Source organism: Cyanistes caeruleus, chromosome 18, assembly GCF_971803275.1.
Source record: "Cyanistes caeruleus chromosome 18, bCyaCae1.hap1.1, whole genome shotgun sequence".
NCBI classification, from domain to species: Eukaryota; Metazoa; Chordata; class Aves; order Passeriformes; family Paridae; genus Cyanistes; species Cyanistes caeruleus.
The window spans coordinates 2,910,785-2,924,855 of record NC_141718.1 but is presented as its reverse complement, the minus strand read 5'-3'; the positions used below and the strand labels follow the sequence as shown (position 1 = coordinate 2,924,855).

General features: G+C 43.3%; 1 protein-coding gene across 3 annotated transcripts in view; it reads left to right on the top strand.

Moving 5' to 3' along the window:
- The first annotated feature begins 318 nt into the window (after window positions 1-318).
- The window catches only part of KDM2B (lysine demethylase 2B), a 106,962-nt gene continuing 93,209 nt past the window's right edge, over window positions 319-14,071 (top strand). Inside the window, exons 1-4 of one of the 3 annotated variants that reach the window (XM_086855355.1) lie at window positions 319-620; window positions 1,797-1,941; window positions 5,086-5,164; window positions 9,117-9,163. In XM_086855355.1, the coding sequence (XP_086711481.1) occupies window positions 570-620; window positions 1,797-1,941; window positions 5,086-5,164; window positions 9,117-9,163 (322 nt within the window). In that variant the 5' untranslated portion in view covers window positions 319-569. Of the gene's footprint in view, window positions 621-896; window positions 1,619-1,796; window positions 1,942-5,085; window positions 5,165-9,116; window positions 9,164-14,071 lie in introns of those variants that run through there. The other 2 variants (XM_086855361.1, XM_086855356.1) reach the window with 2 other exon arrangements.

Below are 14,071 nucleotides of genomic sequence, written 5' to 3'. Positions count from 1 at the left end.
GTACCGCTCCGGTATCCCACCCAGCCCCCCATCCCTGCCAGCCCAGCGCCGGTACCGCCCCGGTACCCCGGCGAACCCTCCCATCCCGACCAGCACAGCGCCGGTACCGCCCCGGTATCCCACCCAGCCCCCCAATCCCGGCCGGCCCGGCGCCGGTACCGCCTCGGTACCCCGGGCGTTCCCCCCATCCCGGCCAGCCCAGCGCCGGTCCTATGCCGTGGCCTCGGACATCAACCCCGCCCGCCCCGGCCAGCCCAGCGCCGGTACCGCGCCGTGTCCCCGGTCCGCCCCCCCGCCACCCCCCCCGGCCCCGCCGCTGTTTACGTTCCGGGCACTGCGACGCCTGCGCCCCGCTCCGCACGCAGCGCCTGAACATGGTTCCTTAGGACTTTGCAAAAGGCATCGCCGCCGCCCCCCTCCCCTTCCCTCCCCCTTTCTCCCCCCCCCCCCCAAAAAAAAAAAGTCCTGGTGCAAAATTGCAAAACTTTAGCGAGCCCTGGATGGCTTTTGTTTTGCCTCCTCCCCATTTGGGCCAAATATGCAGGACAGGAACTGTTGACAAATAAGTGATGAAACTCTCCAAAAAAATGGAGGCAAAGAAAGACTCTGGAAGAAGATTGGTGTGTAGCTGGCTTCGGTCTCTTTCCTATTCGTGCCTTTTAATTGATTTTGCTTAATTGTTTGCAAAGGGAGAAATGCATGTGGGACGTAGGCAGCGGAGCGACTTAGTTTGCAAGAGCGCGGCTGAGGCAGCGGGGAAGGGGCGGAATGGAACCGAGGGACGGGCAGGGTGGGACGATCATGGATCATTATTTTTTCCGGTGCGTGCGGGTTTGCGCTGATCCACCGCGCGTGTCCGCGGGGCTGCGGGGCGGATTCGCAGGGCGAGAGCTGCCGGGAGAGGGGCAGAGCCACCGGCGGCAACCGGTGCACCGGGCTCGCCCCGCTCCTCCGGGGACCTACCTTGTGCGCGGCCGGTCCCCGCCGCCTCCAGCCCCGTCTCCGCGGCCGCCGCAGCATCCCCAGGGCAGCGGCACCGGCCTCCGCCGGGCCTACCCTACATCCCCCAGCCTTGAACTCGTTGCTGCCCCTCGGCCGCGGACCCCCGCGCTTTCGGCGCTGTCGAGCGTGCGGGGCGGCGGGGGGAGCGCGCGGGGGCTGCGCATCCATCGCGGCGTTACATAAAGCGATCTGGTTTTTAAATCGCCGCTTCCGGTGTGACTATGGAAACACTCGGATTATGTAAATACCGAAACCTTGATGCTGGGCATCAGATGCGAAGATTCGCCCCCCTTCCCTTCCCCGGGGAATTAGCTCGTGCTCACGTACAATAATAAATAATAATAATAGTAATAGTAATAATAATAATAACAACAACAATAATAATAATAGTAATAAAAAATAATGATCCGGTAGTTAACGAGCGTTGACCGCCGCCGTCCACGGGTTTTTACGGGATTGCAAAACGCATCGGTGCTGTAGCTTGTGAATTGTCGGCGAGTTACGAGTCCCCCGCTCGCCTTCCAGCGCCAGCCCCTGCTCAGCAGCCCAAGTTTGAGTTTTCGTGAAGCCAAGCACCTGTTATTCCTGCCGAGTTCCGTGTCACGGGATGGAAAAGGTGCATGGAGCGGGATTGGAGCTTGTTTGGGTTCAGGTTTTGTTCAGTTTGTGCCTTGCCATCTTATTTATTTCCCCCAGAATGTGTTTATCAAACCGTTGTGCACGATCCATGTGCTTTCCTCGGTTTTTTCTTTTCCGGACAATGTGTTTTATTTTGGTTTTTGTGTCTTTTCTAGCGCTGCATCGGCCGAAGGAGGTACGATGAGAACGAGGACCTTTCGGACGTGGAGGAAATCGTCAGCATCAGGAGTTTCAATTTGGAAGAGAAATTAAAGAGTAAAATGTACCACGGGGATTTCGTGCATGCCATGGACGGCAAAGGTAACACTGCCGGCCCGGGGCGGTCCGGCCGCGCTCGCCGCCGCCTCCACGTGCGGCTCCGCTCCGGCTTCGGATTTCGCGCCCGTACCCCTGCCCGGGGATCCGGTGACGCCGCCGGCCCGAGGGGAGCCGGGGGGCGGCTGCTGCTGGGGCCCTGCGGCCCGTCCCGCCCCGGGGGGCTGCCCCGGCCCGTCCCCCCCGCACGCAGAGGGCGGCTTTTGCCCCGGCGCAGTGCTGGGATGAGCGCGGTGATCCATGGCAGCGCCCGGCGCTCCTCCAGCCGTGCCCCGCCACCGTGACCCACACCGCTCTGGTCAGGTCCTGGCACGGGAGAGGCCGAAACCCCAGCCCCCACTTAGCCAGAGGTGGTTCCTGCTCCCCCTCCACCCCCTCTTGAATCCAGGACCCCTTTTGCGAAAGGGTGCGATTGATGAGCCTGTTCTCCAGGGTCGGAGACTTTAAAGTCAATAACTTCTTTGTGTGTCTATCATATATTAAATTACAGGGCTCCCCTCCCCAAAGTTACTTGCTTTGCTTAGGTGACTCGAATTCCGGAGCGCTAAGCAGAGCCAGACAGCCCAGCTCTGCCGCACGCTATCTGGCAGGAAGGGAAACGGGAGAGGTTTGCCCGGGAATCAAACGGGCCGGGAGGGGGTTGCAGGTCACCTTTATTTACCGCTGTGCTCTGGACACGGATCCCTAATCCCTGATGGCTATCACCAAAACTCGGCCTGACTGAGAGCGCCTGTTTAGGATGGCTTTTTCAGGAAAGAGAAGTTTTGGCTGTAATCCTCCTGAAATTGCTCTAACTGTGTGTAGCCACTAATCGAGTTTAGAAAATTTCCTTTTCTCCCCTAGGCTTAGTTTTGCATGAGCATTTTAAGCTCCTTTTAGAAAAGTTGATGTGGTGGAGAAATTAAATAACCATCTTAGTTAGGAAGGTATTTGTTCAGGAGATAAGCTCAACCCTGACCCCTCTTCCTCTAAACAAAACACAAACAACTATTTTTTAGCTGCAAAATGTTAATTAAATTTCCAGAAAGTGATTGCATTCTACCCTCAGCTTCCAAACACTCCAGTGGTTGCCACTGCTCCATGCTAAGGATAGTACAACCCACATCTTCCCTGGCTTGGCAGCTCAAAAATCTTTGGGCAGCTCTCTTCTTTCTAGGGAACTTGAAAATAAATGAGTGTCTTTTGTTATTTTGTTGTGGTCTGTGTCGGCTTTGTTCAACCCCACAAGGGATTTAAATGCTTTGTTGGGGCATTAGGAAGAAAGGATCTGCATTGCTATTTGCTCTGGGTTTATTTTTACTATTGGTTTACTTTTTTTCTCTTTAAACCGTAGAGTTGAATTGAATCTGGGCAAAACAATGACAGTAGTATGTAAGAATAAAACAATTTATATGAACACATGGAATCAGTTGAGCAATTTTTTTTATTCTTCCCCATGCCTTTATTTTTATTTTTAATGATAACTCATCTTGCAGTGGTGTGATTTTTGGCTTAAATGCAGTTTGTCATAGCTACTTGTTCTCTAGTCTGCAAGGCTACATAGCTGCCTCTGCTTCTTCCACCAATATTACTCCTGGTGTTTGTTGACTTTCTGACTTGGACCAGTGTCTGTAAAAAGTCTCTATGGTTTATTTATTTGCTTACCAAAATGCAATAGCTTTAATGGGGATGCCTATGGGGAAGGATGACTTCTTTAGCACAGAAATATTTACTTGGTAACCTTAGTTAAATGGAGTGTTCATTACACTTTGAGACTAGTGGCAATAAAGTTTCTGTAGTTTTAATGTTTCTGTAAATGGATAATTACAGTGCTCTGATTCGGTAACTCTTAAGTAGGAACATTATATCCCTACTTGTCATAATTACTAACTGAAAACAGCCAAGAGAAAGCTGTATAAATAGAGGGCAGTACATGTGCAGGCATGGGAGTTTGGCCTCTGGGTCCCTCTTATTTCAGCGTGGGTTTTAGAGCAGAGAAACATCAGGAATAGGAGCTCAGGCTGTGGTACTTGTGCTGGCCCAGGAAGTGTGGACAGCTGGATGAATCTTGGAGTTAAACTGCTCGTGTGTACCTGAATAAACTGCAGGGAGTGTGCACTGGGTTTGGCAGTGCAGGGCATTTTGTAGCGCTGAACAGCCAAGCAGTTTCCATTTCAAGGCAGTGTATGGACTCTTTATAAAAGTCATTTTTTCCTGTAAAAAAGGGGGAATAGCAGAGCCATAGAAACAGTCCATGGCTGCTGTAGGAATTCCTCTGCTCTCTGTGGCAGAAGGCTCCAAACTGAGCGAGGGGTTTTGTAGCCATGGCTCACCCAAATCGCTGCCTTGTAACTTCCTCTCTAATCCCCAAATCACTGCTATTGTGTCAGACCGTGCATAGAGAAATCCCCAGGAAAGGCCAGTCCTGTGTAATCCTCAGAGAGGAGCAACAAGGTAATGCTGGCCAGTGTTAACGTGACAAATTTATGTTTAATTTTCACTTTGATTGTGTATTATACTGTGAGTCCCTGCAATTCATATTTCACAGACTTCCTAAGTGTCAGGAACTGTATAAAATCTGACTATCAGCTCCTGGAGTTACACTGCTGATTAATCAAAGGAAAATTGTTCTGTTGAAACCAACAGTAAGCCCCACATAAAAAGAATGATGTGTTCACAGAATCAGGCCTCTCTGCTAGAACCAGATAATGCTCACAAGAAAACATGTATTTATCCAAGTAGAAATGTGTAACTTAGAATATCTAAACTTACACATACATTTTAAACTACACATTTGCCCAAAAAATACCAGACGGATTTGCAGTAATTTGGTCAGTATTATCTTTTAACTGTTAATTTGGTATTTCATTACAGCCTGGGTGTTTCAACACAGACCTTAATTGACAAACTGACTGGCTTCTATTTTATGTGCATCAGTGAACAGGAAAAATAGGGAGCAGCTGGGAGAGCATTGTCTGTCATTGGGTTTCCGGTTTGGATCTAAAATATGCATTCTCTTTCTATTTCTCTTAAGGTGATAGGGAGTTCTTTGGTGAGAAAAGGGAAATGGGGAGAGTCTGAGAAAATGTAACGTGAGGTGCCAACACCATTGTAATTGCTTTTGGATGTTATTCTTATTCATTTTCACAGATTTTACTTTTGAGTATGTGCAAAGAGAAGCTCTCAGAGTTCCCCTCATCTTCAGAAATAAGGATGGACTGGGAATTAAGTAAGTTACAACTAAATTTTGGTGATTAATAAATGCTTTTATAAAATAACCATCATGCTTTCTACTTGTATCTGATACTTCTTTTGATGATCTGAAAATGGATTGCAATTAGTAAGACTGTTAGCAGCCTTGAGAGGAGGAATGATTATTTTCTACTTATAAACAAGCAGATAATGAAGTCTATAAAAGTTAAGTGCATACAGCATAGTACTACACAGTCAAAAATAAGTCAGCAGTGAAAGTTAAGAATGAAATCCAAAGGTTTTTGCACCCAATCCATGCTGTAATGACAGAACAAACTCCCTTCAATTTTTGACTTCTCAATTATTTCCTTCATTGCAGGTGGAATTCTAATGATGCCTGTCGTTTTCCATTATAATTATATCTCTTCAGAATGTTATAGCTTTGTAAATATTTAATAATGTCTAGTTAAATATGGGATTACTGGAGCCTTTTTGAGGTTGCATTTTGTTAATATCCAATATAAAGGATTTGGTATTTTAATAAGAGAATCCTGCAACTTTGTGAAAATGACAGTGTCTAAAAGAGAAGTATTAAAACATTAACGTTGTCAGTATTTAATCCATAATTTAGATGAATGTTAAACTTTTGGAAATTAGGATGATGTAACTGACTATTGCTAAAAGAAAGAAAAATATTTTTTTTGAAAGCATCATTACTTTGCTCAGTTACACCTCAGTTTCCAGCTGTGGAACACCTCCCAGTTTAGGGGACCAATGAGTCCCAATTATTAATTTAAAGGAATCAAGCCACCCCAGAATAATTTAAAGAGAGAAACAGATGAAGCAGAGTTTGGGGTATTTGACAACCACGTGTCCTTTTACTAGAAGAGCAAACAGGAGCTGCTGTGATGCTTCTGGTGACATCGTAAAATAGATCTGTATGTTGAACTCTGAACAAGAAGTGCTCAGTAGGCTCTCTCTGTATGCACTGGTTTTAAAGTGCTGCTCCTAAGGGGCAAATACCCTTCAAGAAGAAAATTGGGAAGATGATTCAGCTCCTGATGTGCCAATGGTACCAGTTTAGCTCCAGAGTGAAGAAGTGTGGAAATGAGAGCTCATCCTGCAGATACAAACATTCCTAGACTTCACCACAGGATCACAGGAGGCTGTGAACATCATGATGCAGTGGATCGGGGGATCCAGATATATGTAGGGTGACTTTTGAGATACAGTGGTCTACAAAATATGTCATATAAGATGATTTTTTGACTTCTGATGTTTTGAATATCTGCTAATCCAAGCTTCCACTTCTGCTTGTGCTGAGCAGTCAGCCTGCATGTCTGTGCCTGGCAGATGTACAGAGCTGAACAGTTTGGTTACTGTACTTGGAGGTACTCTGAAATGGCAAGGAATGAGAGGAATGAGGAAAGATCCTTACAATGAAACTGAAAATGGCTTTCCTCTGTACTTCTGACCATCATGCCCTGCTACTTGTACATCTGAAAGCAGGAAAGGCCCCCTGTGATCTCTTAGAAGAGAAGAAGCTGTTTTTCTTGGAAGACTGTTTCCAGGATTGTAACTCAGGGAGAGAATGCTCTTTGCAGAGGTGTTATCTCTTATCTGAACAGCAGTCATCTTGCATTGTTTTGTGGTTAATCAGATACTTGTGCTGGCCAGAGCTCATCCTCATTAGGATTTGAATAGGTTCTCTAGCAAATCTTTAAACATTTGCTAAAATGCACCCAGTGCAGACTGAGGTGTTTGCATTTCTCTTCTGGCTGAGGAAACTAGCAACACAATTTGTTTGTTACAGACTGCTGAACATCTTCAATGTAGTCAGTCATATTTTGGAGTTAAGTCACCCTGCTGTACTTTCCTTCACCACCTTTTATGATATTTGAAATCTTTAGAAGCATTCTAAAGTAGTTTTACACAAGATGCATTTGTCTGAAAGTTGTATAACATCAAGGGAGAAACATTTCTGTGCAGTTCTTGCATTGCTGCTATTCTGGATTTATAAACAGAAAAGCAAATGACATTTAAGAAAACAGTTGGTTTTGTTTTGTTTTTTTTTTTTGCTATCATAGTTTGTAGCAAACTAGCCCTAATTTTGTAAGAGGAAGTGTGGCAGTAATGCTGGTGGGGCTGGAGCTGAAGAAGTACAGCCATCTGTGGCAGCAGAATGGGTTGGAATTAAAGCTGGACCTCCCTAAACTACCCAGCTACAAAATGAGTTCTTGAAACTTGCTGTTCCTAGGACTGATTTTTTTCACTTAGTGTAATCCTTCTTTTGATGTATCACACATCCTTAGACTGCAGAGAAAAAAAACCCAAGAATCTGCCAGGTGTACTCTCCAAAGAGCTAAACATATTTATTTGTTTAAAAAGATTGTATTCAAGTTTCTGTAATGTTTATTTTTGACTGCTGCTGAAGCTCTCAGAGAGAACAGAATTGCTCATATCCATCTGGGCTAAGGTTGTTCTCCATCTTTGTGGTTGATTTTTATTTTGATTTACGCACATACGAAAAAGATTGCCAATTGTTGGACATTTCTGATAGCAAATATAAGCAAGATGTGTCATTTGCAGACAAGCCTGGCATGTTCTTTTTACCCACAAATGGTTCCTGTTTCCCCTACTTCTGACTTTCTAGTGCTTGGAAAAAAAAGATGAGCTCTGAATGAACCCTGAAGGTCAGTAGATTCAGGCTGTTTCATTCCAGACAGGGAGTGAATTCCAAAGCTGTGAGGCCCTCACAGCCAAATGCAAAGATGTGAGGGTTGGCAGAGAACTAACAAAAGATACTGTCCAGCCTCTACATCCCACCAGAGGAAGGTGATAAGGGTAAAAGAAAGTGGGCAAGGAAAATTTGGCAAATAATTCTTAAGATATGTGCATGCCAGTAAATACTGTTTCTAACTTTACCTTTCAGTGTTTTCCTAATGGTAAAAATTATTGTTCTGCACCTTTGCCCATGTGCTGGATTGTTCTAATTTTCAACTAAATAATGTCAAAAGTCCAGAAGAAAATTGTTTATCTTCAACCTAGGGCAGTACAAGAGGGGCAGAGCACTGAGCTGGCAAGTCCCACTGGGCTGTTTTTCATTACAATTCCTTAGTCAGCCTTTGTGCAATGTGAAGTGTGAAATATTGTCAGTAAAATGAAGTCAATCACCCTTAAAACCTCACTACTTTTTTTGTTTTCTTTTTCCATCCGGTTTCTATGCTGCAGAATTTTACTTTCTCCCTGACATGTAGAACTCACTCTCTTGCTGGAGCAGGCTACTCTAATTACATTACACCCTAAAACATTGCTTGTGTTAGAAATGATCCTGTAAATGCATCAACATCCCTGAACCAATTATGCTACCATTTAATTTAGCTCTGAATTAGCCCAAATTGAACTGTACAATTTCCCAACCCACCAAATACAGCCTGGATGTCTTCTGCCAGATGAGGAGGTTTGGAACAGTCATTAAAACAAAGGGGTTTAAATTTTTTTTATTTATTTTTAATATAATTTATTTCCAAGCCATGATTCCAGCCTGTGATGATGTGGCTTTGAGCAGGTTGTTTTACTGCTCTGTGCCTCAGTTTGGCAAGTGTGATAATGCTCACCTTGAGAACAGACATGAGGCACCACAAGTCGCAAACACTATGAGTTGCTTAACAAGCTATAAAGATTTAGGATTTTATTGAAATCACTCCCAACCCCTTCCCTTTTCTCCCACTCTGGTGCTGATAAAAAGTCCTCAAAAAGACACCTCTTTTATTGTGGCTAGAGAAACTGTTGTACACTTGCCAATGCAAAGATGTCATGTGCGTCATTAAAACTTGCACTGTCCACACTTCAGAGAGGCCTTGCTTGATTCCACCTCCTGCACTATGGACAAAGAGCACTATACATTTATTTCTTCTTTATTATGGTAACGAGAGTGTACCCATACTTATCTTGACAGTATTTAACATTGCTTTCTTTGCTAATTACAGAATGCCTGACCCGGATTTCACCGTCAGAGATGTGAAGCTATTAGTGGGTGAGTTATTTTGAATGCACTGGATTAACTCTATACAGAACAGAATTGCTTTTAAATACTTGTCCAGTTGTGTTTGTCGACATTTGTGATAACTCTCAGAATCTGGGAGAAGGCATGGAGGAGCAATTTGTAAATTAAAAAGGCTGGGAGAACCCTAATTAGTAGTTGTGCTGACCGGACTCCGATCTCATGCTGGATAATTGGCCATTTGGAAGGGAGGGAATGCTTTTGCTCTTAACAGGTGTCCTACAAACACTTTTGTGGTCCTGGAAAGCAGCAGTTTTATTGATTGAGTTCCTTTTTTTTTTTTTTTTTTAATCTGTTGTAGAGCATCTGTTTGTAAAAGGTGTGACTGGAGCTGTATCACCTTTTGCCTGTGTTCTCCCCACAGTATTTATCAGTGTCAGGCCAGGTCGGTGCTTTGAGGGAAGGTTGTGAAGAGAGGCTGAGCACAAAGCCTTGCAAACTGCCTGGCTTTTGATGAGACACAAACCAGAGAAGTGGTGACTGTCATCAAATGTTTCCTAGCAATCTTTGCAAAATAAATGCTTTTTAACTCTAAGAAAAGCTACATTTTGGGTAGGAGATTATATTGAATGTTCCTTTGAAATCTGTTTTTACTGCAGATGGGTGTGTTATTTATTGTTATCTGAAATTGTTACTGAATGTGATCCTGCACTCCATGAAGTCGTTGCTGTGGAACAAGCTGGATGTTGGATGTGTTGACTGCAGTCCTTCTTGGAGATTTTTAACTGCATTCCTGCTAGTTAGAATTTACTGGGTTTATTTACCTGTCTTGTGGCAGCAGTTGATCTTTAAAATTAGCTCAAATGCTGCATTCTGAAAGAACAGTTGTTTTAAAAATTACTCTTTGAGTTTTATAGTCAATAGGAATATCAAGTCTGGAAAAGATGTAGCTAAGAAAAACAAAGGAGAGGAACTTGTGCCTCATTTCTGCTCACTTGGGGTTATCAGTGAGAGAGGGGTTATCTCTGATAACCTTCCTTCACAAACAACTCAGCAATGTTGCTTAATTTATGACCATTTATAAGTTCAGGAAAAAAGCCTCAAATATCTGGTAGAAAATGTTTGGGAAGTAGAGTGGGAAGCGCTATTTGGTGGTCAAGCTGCATTAAATTAGAAAATAAACTCCTAAATTTTTTTGGATTTCCTAACTACCTGCATGTGTACATTTGCAAGTACAGATAAAAGCCTTTTTGCTGTGGAGAAGCCTTGTGCATAAACCCTGCAATTATCTGGACCCTGTTGCAGTTTTCTGAACTTGTGCCATTTCTTTCTCTGAGGCTGTTGGAGCTGAGGCTCTGACATTTGAGGTGTTTTGGAACAGTGTAGTGTTGCATAACAACTGTGTTTTTCCTGTATAACAGTCAAAGTGTGGGAGTTGCATTTCCTCAAGATTGATGTCCTTTGAAGTGTTAGGGGGTGGAGATTCCTGTGTACATGGCCAGCAAAGCAGGAGGATATTTATAAATAAAATTGCATTTATGAAACAATGGAGCAGAAATAACATTTGCAATTAACTTTGACATTAAGTTTAATGTAAGAGCGTGCCTGCTCACAGCTGGATCAGCAATCCTTGTACCTGCTCTTGGACAGATATCACATCATGGTCCTTTTATATCATGTTTGGGCAAACTCCCTTTGGAGTCATTGTGCTGAGCCCATAATGTGATCCAGAACATTGTCACTTCCCCTTTTTATAATACAGTTGATGACTTTTGGCATCACAGGTGGAAACTTGGATTCAAAAGATCTAAAATATTTGGGAAATTAAACAGACTGTAAGTTGCACCCGAAAAATCACAGTTCTTGTGGCAAATGGTTTTTTTCGCTGTGGAATTTGTGCTGGGTGGAACAGCCACATTGACACTGACAGCACATGGGGGAATTCCTGTCTCCATGCCAAATTTTAAAATTATCTACTCATTATTTCTGGAAACACTAGTGAGCATCTTCCTATAGCATATCTTTGCTCATATTTTTTTTCTAGTTTTAGGTTACATGTGCTACACTCACTATCTAATGTTCAAATTAAGGACATAGAAAATCTTGTTTTATTAACATCTCCTGTCACTGGAGATGTTGATATATCATTGTCCCTGCATTTTTTTAGCAGATCCCTCAGATCTTCCTGAACCTTCAGGTTTACATTCCCAATGCATGGTATTTTCAAAACTTACTCAATCCTTGCTGAACCTGGGGAGGGAAGGATGTTTGGTGAATGTGAAATGCAATGAGCATAACTCTCTGCACCTGATTGTGTGTGGGAGTCAATAGAGAGAGAACACAGTCTGAAAAATATTGTGTTCACTGTAAACTTGTTGGGTTTTTAAGTGCTCATCATCATAGTTTGCTGGTGCTTTCTAAACCTCTCATTTGTTCTCTTCTTTCAATCAGAGGAAGCACATTTGTTACAGAACCCTTTAAGGACATGGTGGTGGATTTTTCTAAAGTACATAAATACCATGGGAAGTTAAGGAGCCTTTGGTCACAAACTCTTCTGAAATATTACTTTCTATTTCTAACGTGACTGTTGTACCATCCTCACAGGGGAGTACCTAGAAGTCAGAAGGAAATAACAACAAGCTTTTAAATCTCCCTTTGAAACCACTGGTCTGTGGCAATAATAAGGAGTATTTAAAAGAGATGGTTTTTTCTATTGTTGTTTGTGTTTACTTGAGCTTAGGTGTCTATTTTTCAGTCTTTTGTCAGACTTCCAAAGAAATACTGCCATTGTTGGATGGATTTTTTTGTTTTCCTGGCTTAAAAAATGCAGCAACCAGCTGTAATTTAGTTTGGTGATATTCTGTTGCTGTTTGCTGTTTCTGACACAGATGCCTGATTGTGCATCCATGTGTAATGTGTGTGCATGAAACACTCTGCCCTACAGTAGCTTTACAGACCCATCCATAGCTATAACCAGGCTCCCACCTCCATATGAACCATATCCTGGATGCTCTGTAAAACCTGACCTGATGGATTAATTTCAGCAGTTGGAAATGTCTCATCTCTGGAATGGCTGTGAGCCAAGAATACAAATGGAGAAGTGGAAAGGAATTCCTGGCCTGCTCAGGAACTTGAGACAACTCTTGAAAGATATAAAGCTCTGTTGTAATTTAATAACTCTTAAGCTTTGTAATTTCATTGCATTAGGTAGATTTGATTGCCTAATTCTGAAGGGGAGAATGTCACTGTCATCTCTTCATAAGCTGATTTAAAATTTGATTGAGGGTCATTTGCTCTCTTAGAGCGTCCTTCAACATCTGCCACATCTGCACAAAAACTTTGGTGCCTGTCATAGGTGGGCAGAAAAGCAAAAGTGTTTTATCCAGATTGTCAGCTCAATTCAGTACATAAGTACCTGCATGAGAGTTTTATGCCAGATACTCTGCAGAACAAGGGGAATCACTTGCCTGGGGCTGAGCAAGAGGAAAGGTGGCTGCCTTGCTCAGCAAACTGCTGAAAGCCAGGGCTTCCCTGGTCACTGTTTACCCTCTCCAGCCTTTGCCACTCCTGAATTCAAGGACTGAATGCAGTCATTTGTTTTAGTCTTTGATGTTAGAAAACCAAAGCATTCCATTTTGTCATTTGTTTGAATTTTGTCATTGTATTATCCTTCATGACATCACACAATCTGAAGCTGGCAGCCCTGGATACTTTTGGGAGCTGTGAACCATGTAAGGGAGAGAGAAAGAGGAAGTGCTCATGGATGTGTGCCTCAGTCTATCACTCTGAGCTCCTTGCTCTTTCTCTGATTACTTCTTTTTATTGATATTTTTTTAGAGGTTTTCTTGGGTCACCACTGGTTGAATTTAGAGGAATGTCTGCTTTTCTGTGACTCTGCACTGCCTTTGTCTCCCTGGGTAGGTGTGCAGGCCCTGCACAAGCACAGTGTCTCTCTCTAAACAGTAGTGGCCAGTCTGGATATATTTGCTTTTATTTCTAATTTTTAGCTGACCTATTTTCAGTTTGCTCACCACAGGCCCACAGTCTAAGGCTATTAAATCCTAGCTTTTACACTTGCGCCTAAATACAGTAAATAAAAACTAAATGAATGAAAGTGGTGCTGGGTCTGTGATGTGCATCACCTCCTCCCTCTCTGGGCTGGTGTAGCTTTTAGTGCCAGGGTAGGTATTTGTTATGCACCCCCAAAATGGAGCTTGCAATCCCAGCAAGTGGCAAAAGGGGAGATTTCAAACATGCTGAGCATTGTAAGAAAGAAAAGAGACTTTGGGTTATTGTGATCTCTGGGCTGAAGAGGTTAAAGTTGTGACCACAGCGGTCACTTCTGTAGGATCAGCAGCATTGTCCTATGGAATTCACCGTGCCCAGCCAGGCATTGTATCAGTGGGAACAGTGCAAGTACAGGACTTAGACTATTCATGGGGTGGTCTAACAACTGACATCAACTCACTGATTGATTTTATTTAACTAACTCACTATGGGTTTATTTATAGAATTAAAAAAAAATAAGTGTAGGAGCAGCAGAGGATGTGTCATCAGTCATGCAGTTTGCTATTAAAATCTGATGCTGCAGACTGGACTGGGCCCTGATGCTCATAAGCATAGGAAATGTTTGGTTGCTGTGTTCACAAACTGCATTGAAAGGCTTTGGTGTTTTCATCTTGTATAAAGAATCCAAGAAAAGTTGAAAGCAGCAAAGCTTTTAATTGTGATATAGTTTGTGCATTGAGGTATGGCAGTAAAGAGCAATCATAAACAAGCTCCAGTAACTGTTGCAAAGACCAATCTTCATCTGCCCAAGGAGATGATGCACAAGATGGGACCTAATAAATCATTTCAATATTTAATTCCTGTGATTCTGTCAAATCCCTAAAGACCTGGCAGCGGGCTTTGATCTCAAGACAAAGGGTGAAAGGAAAACCA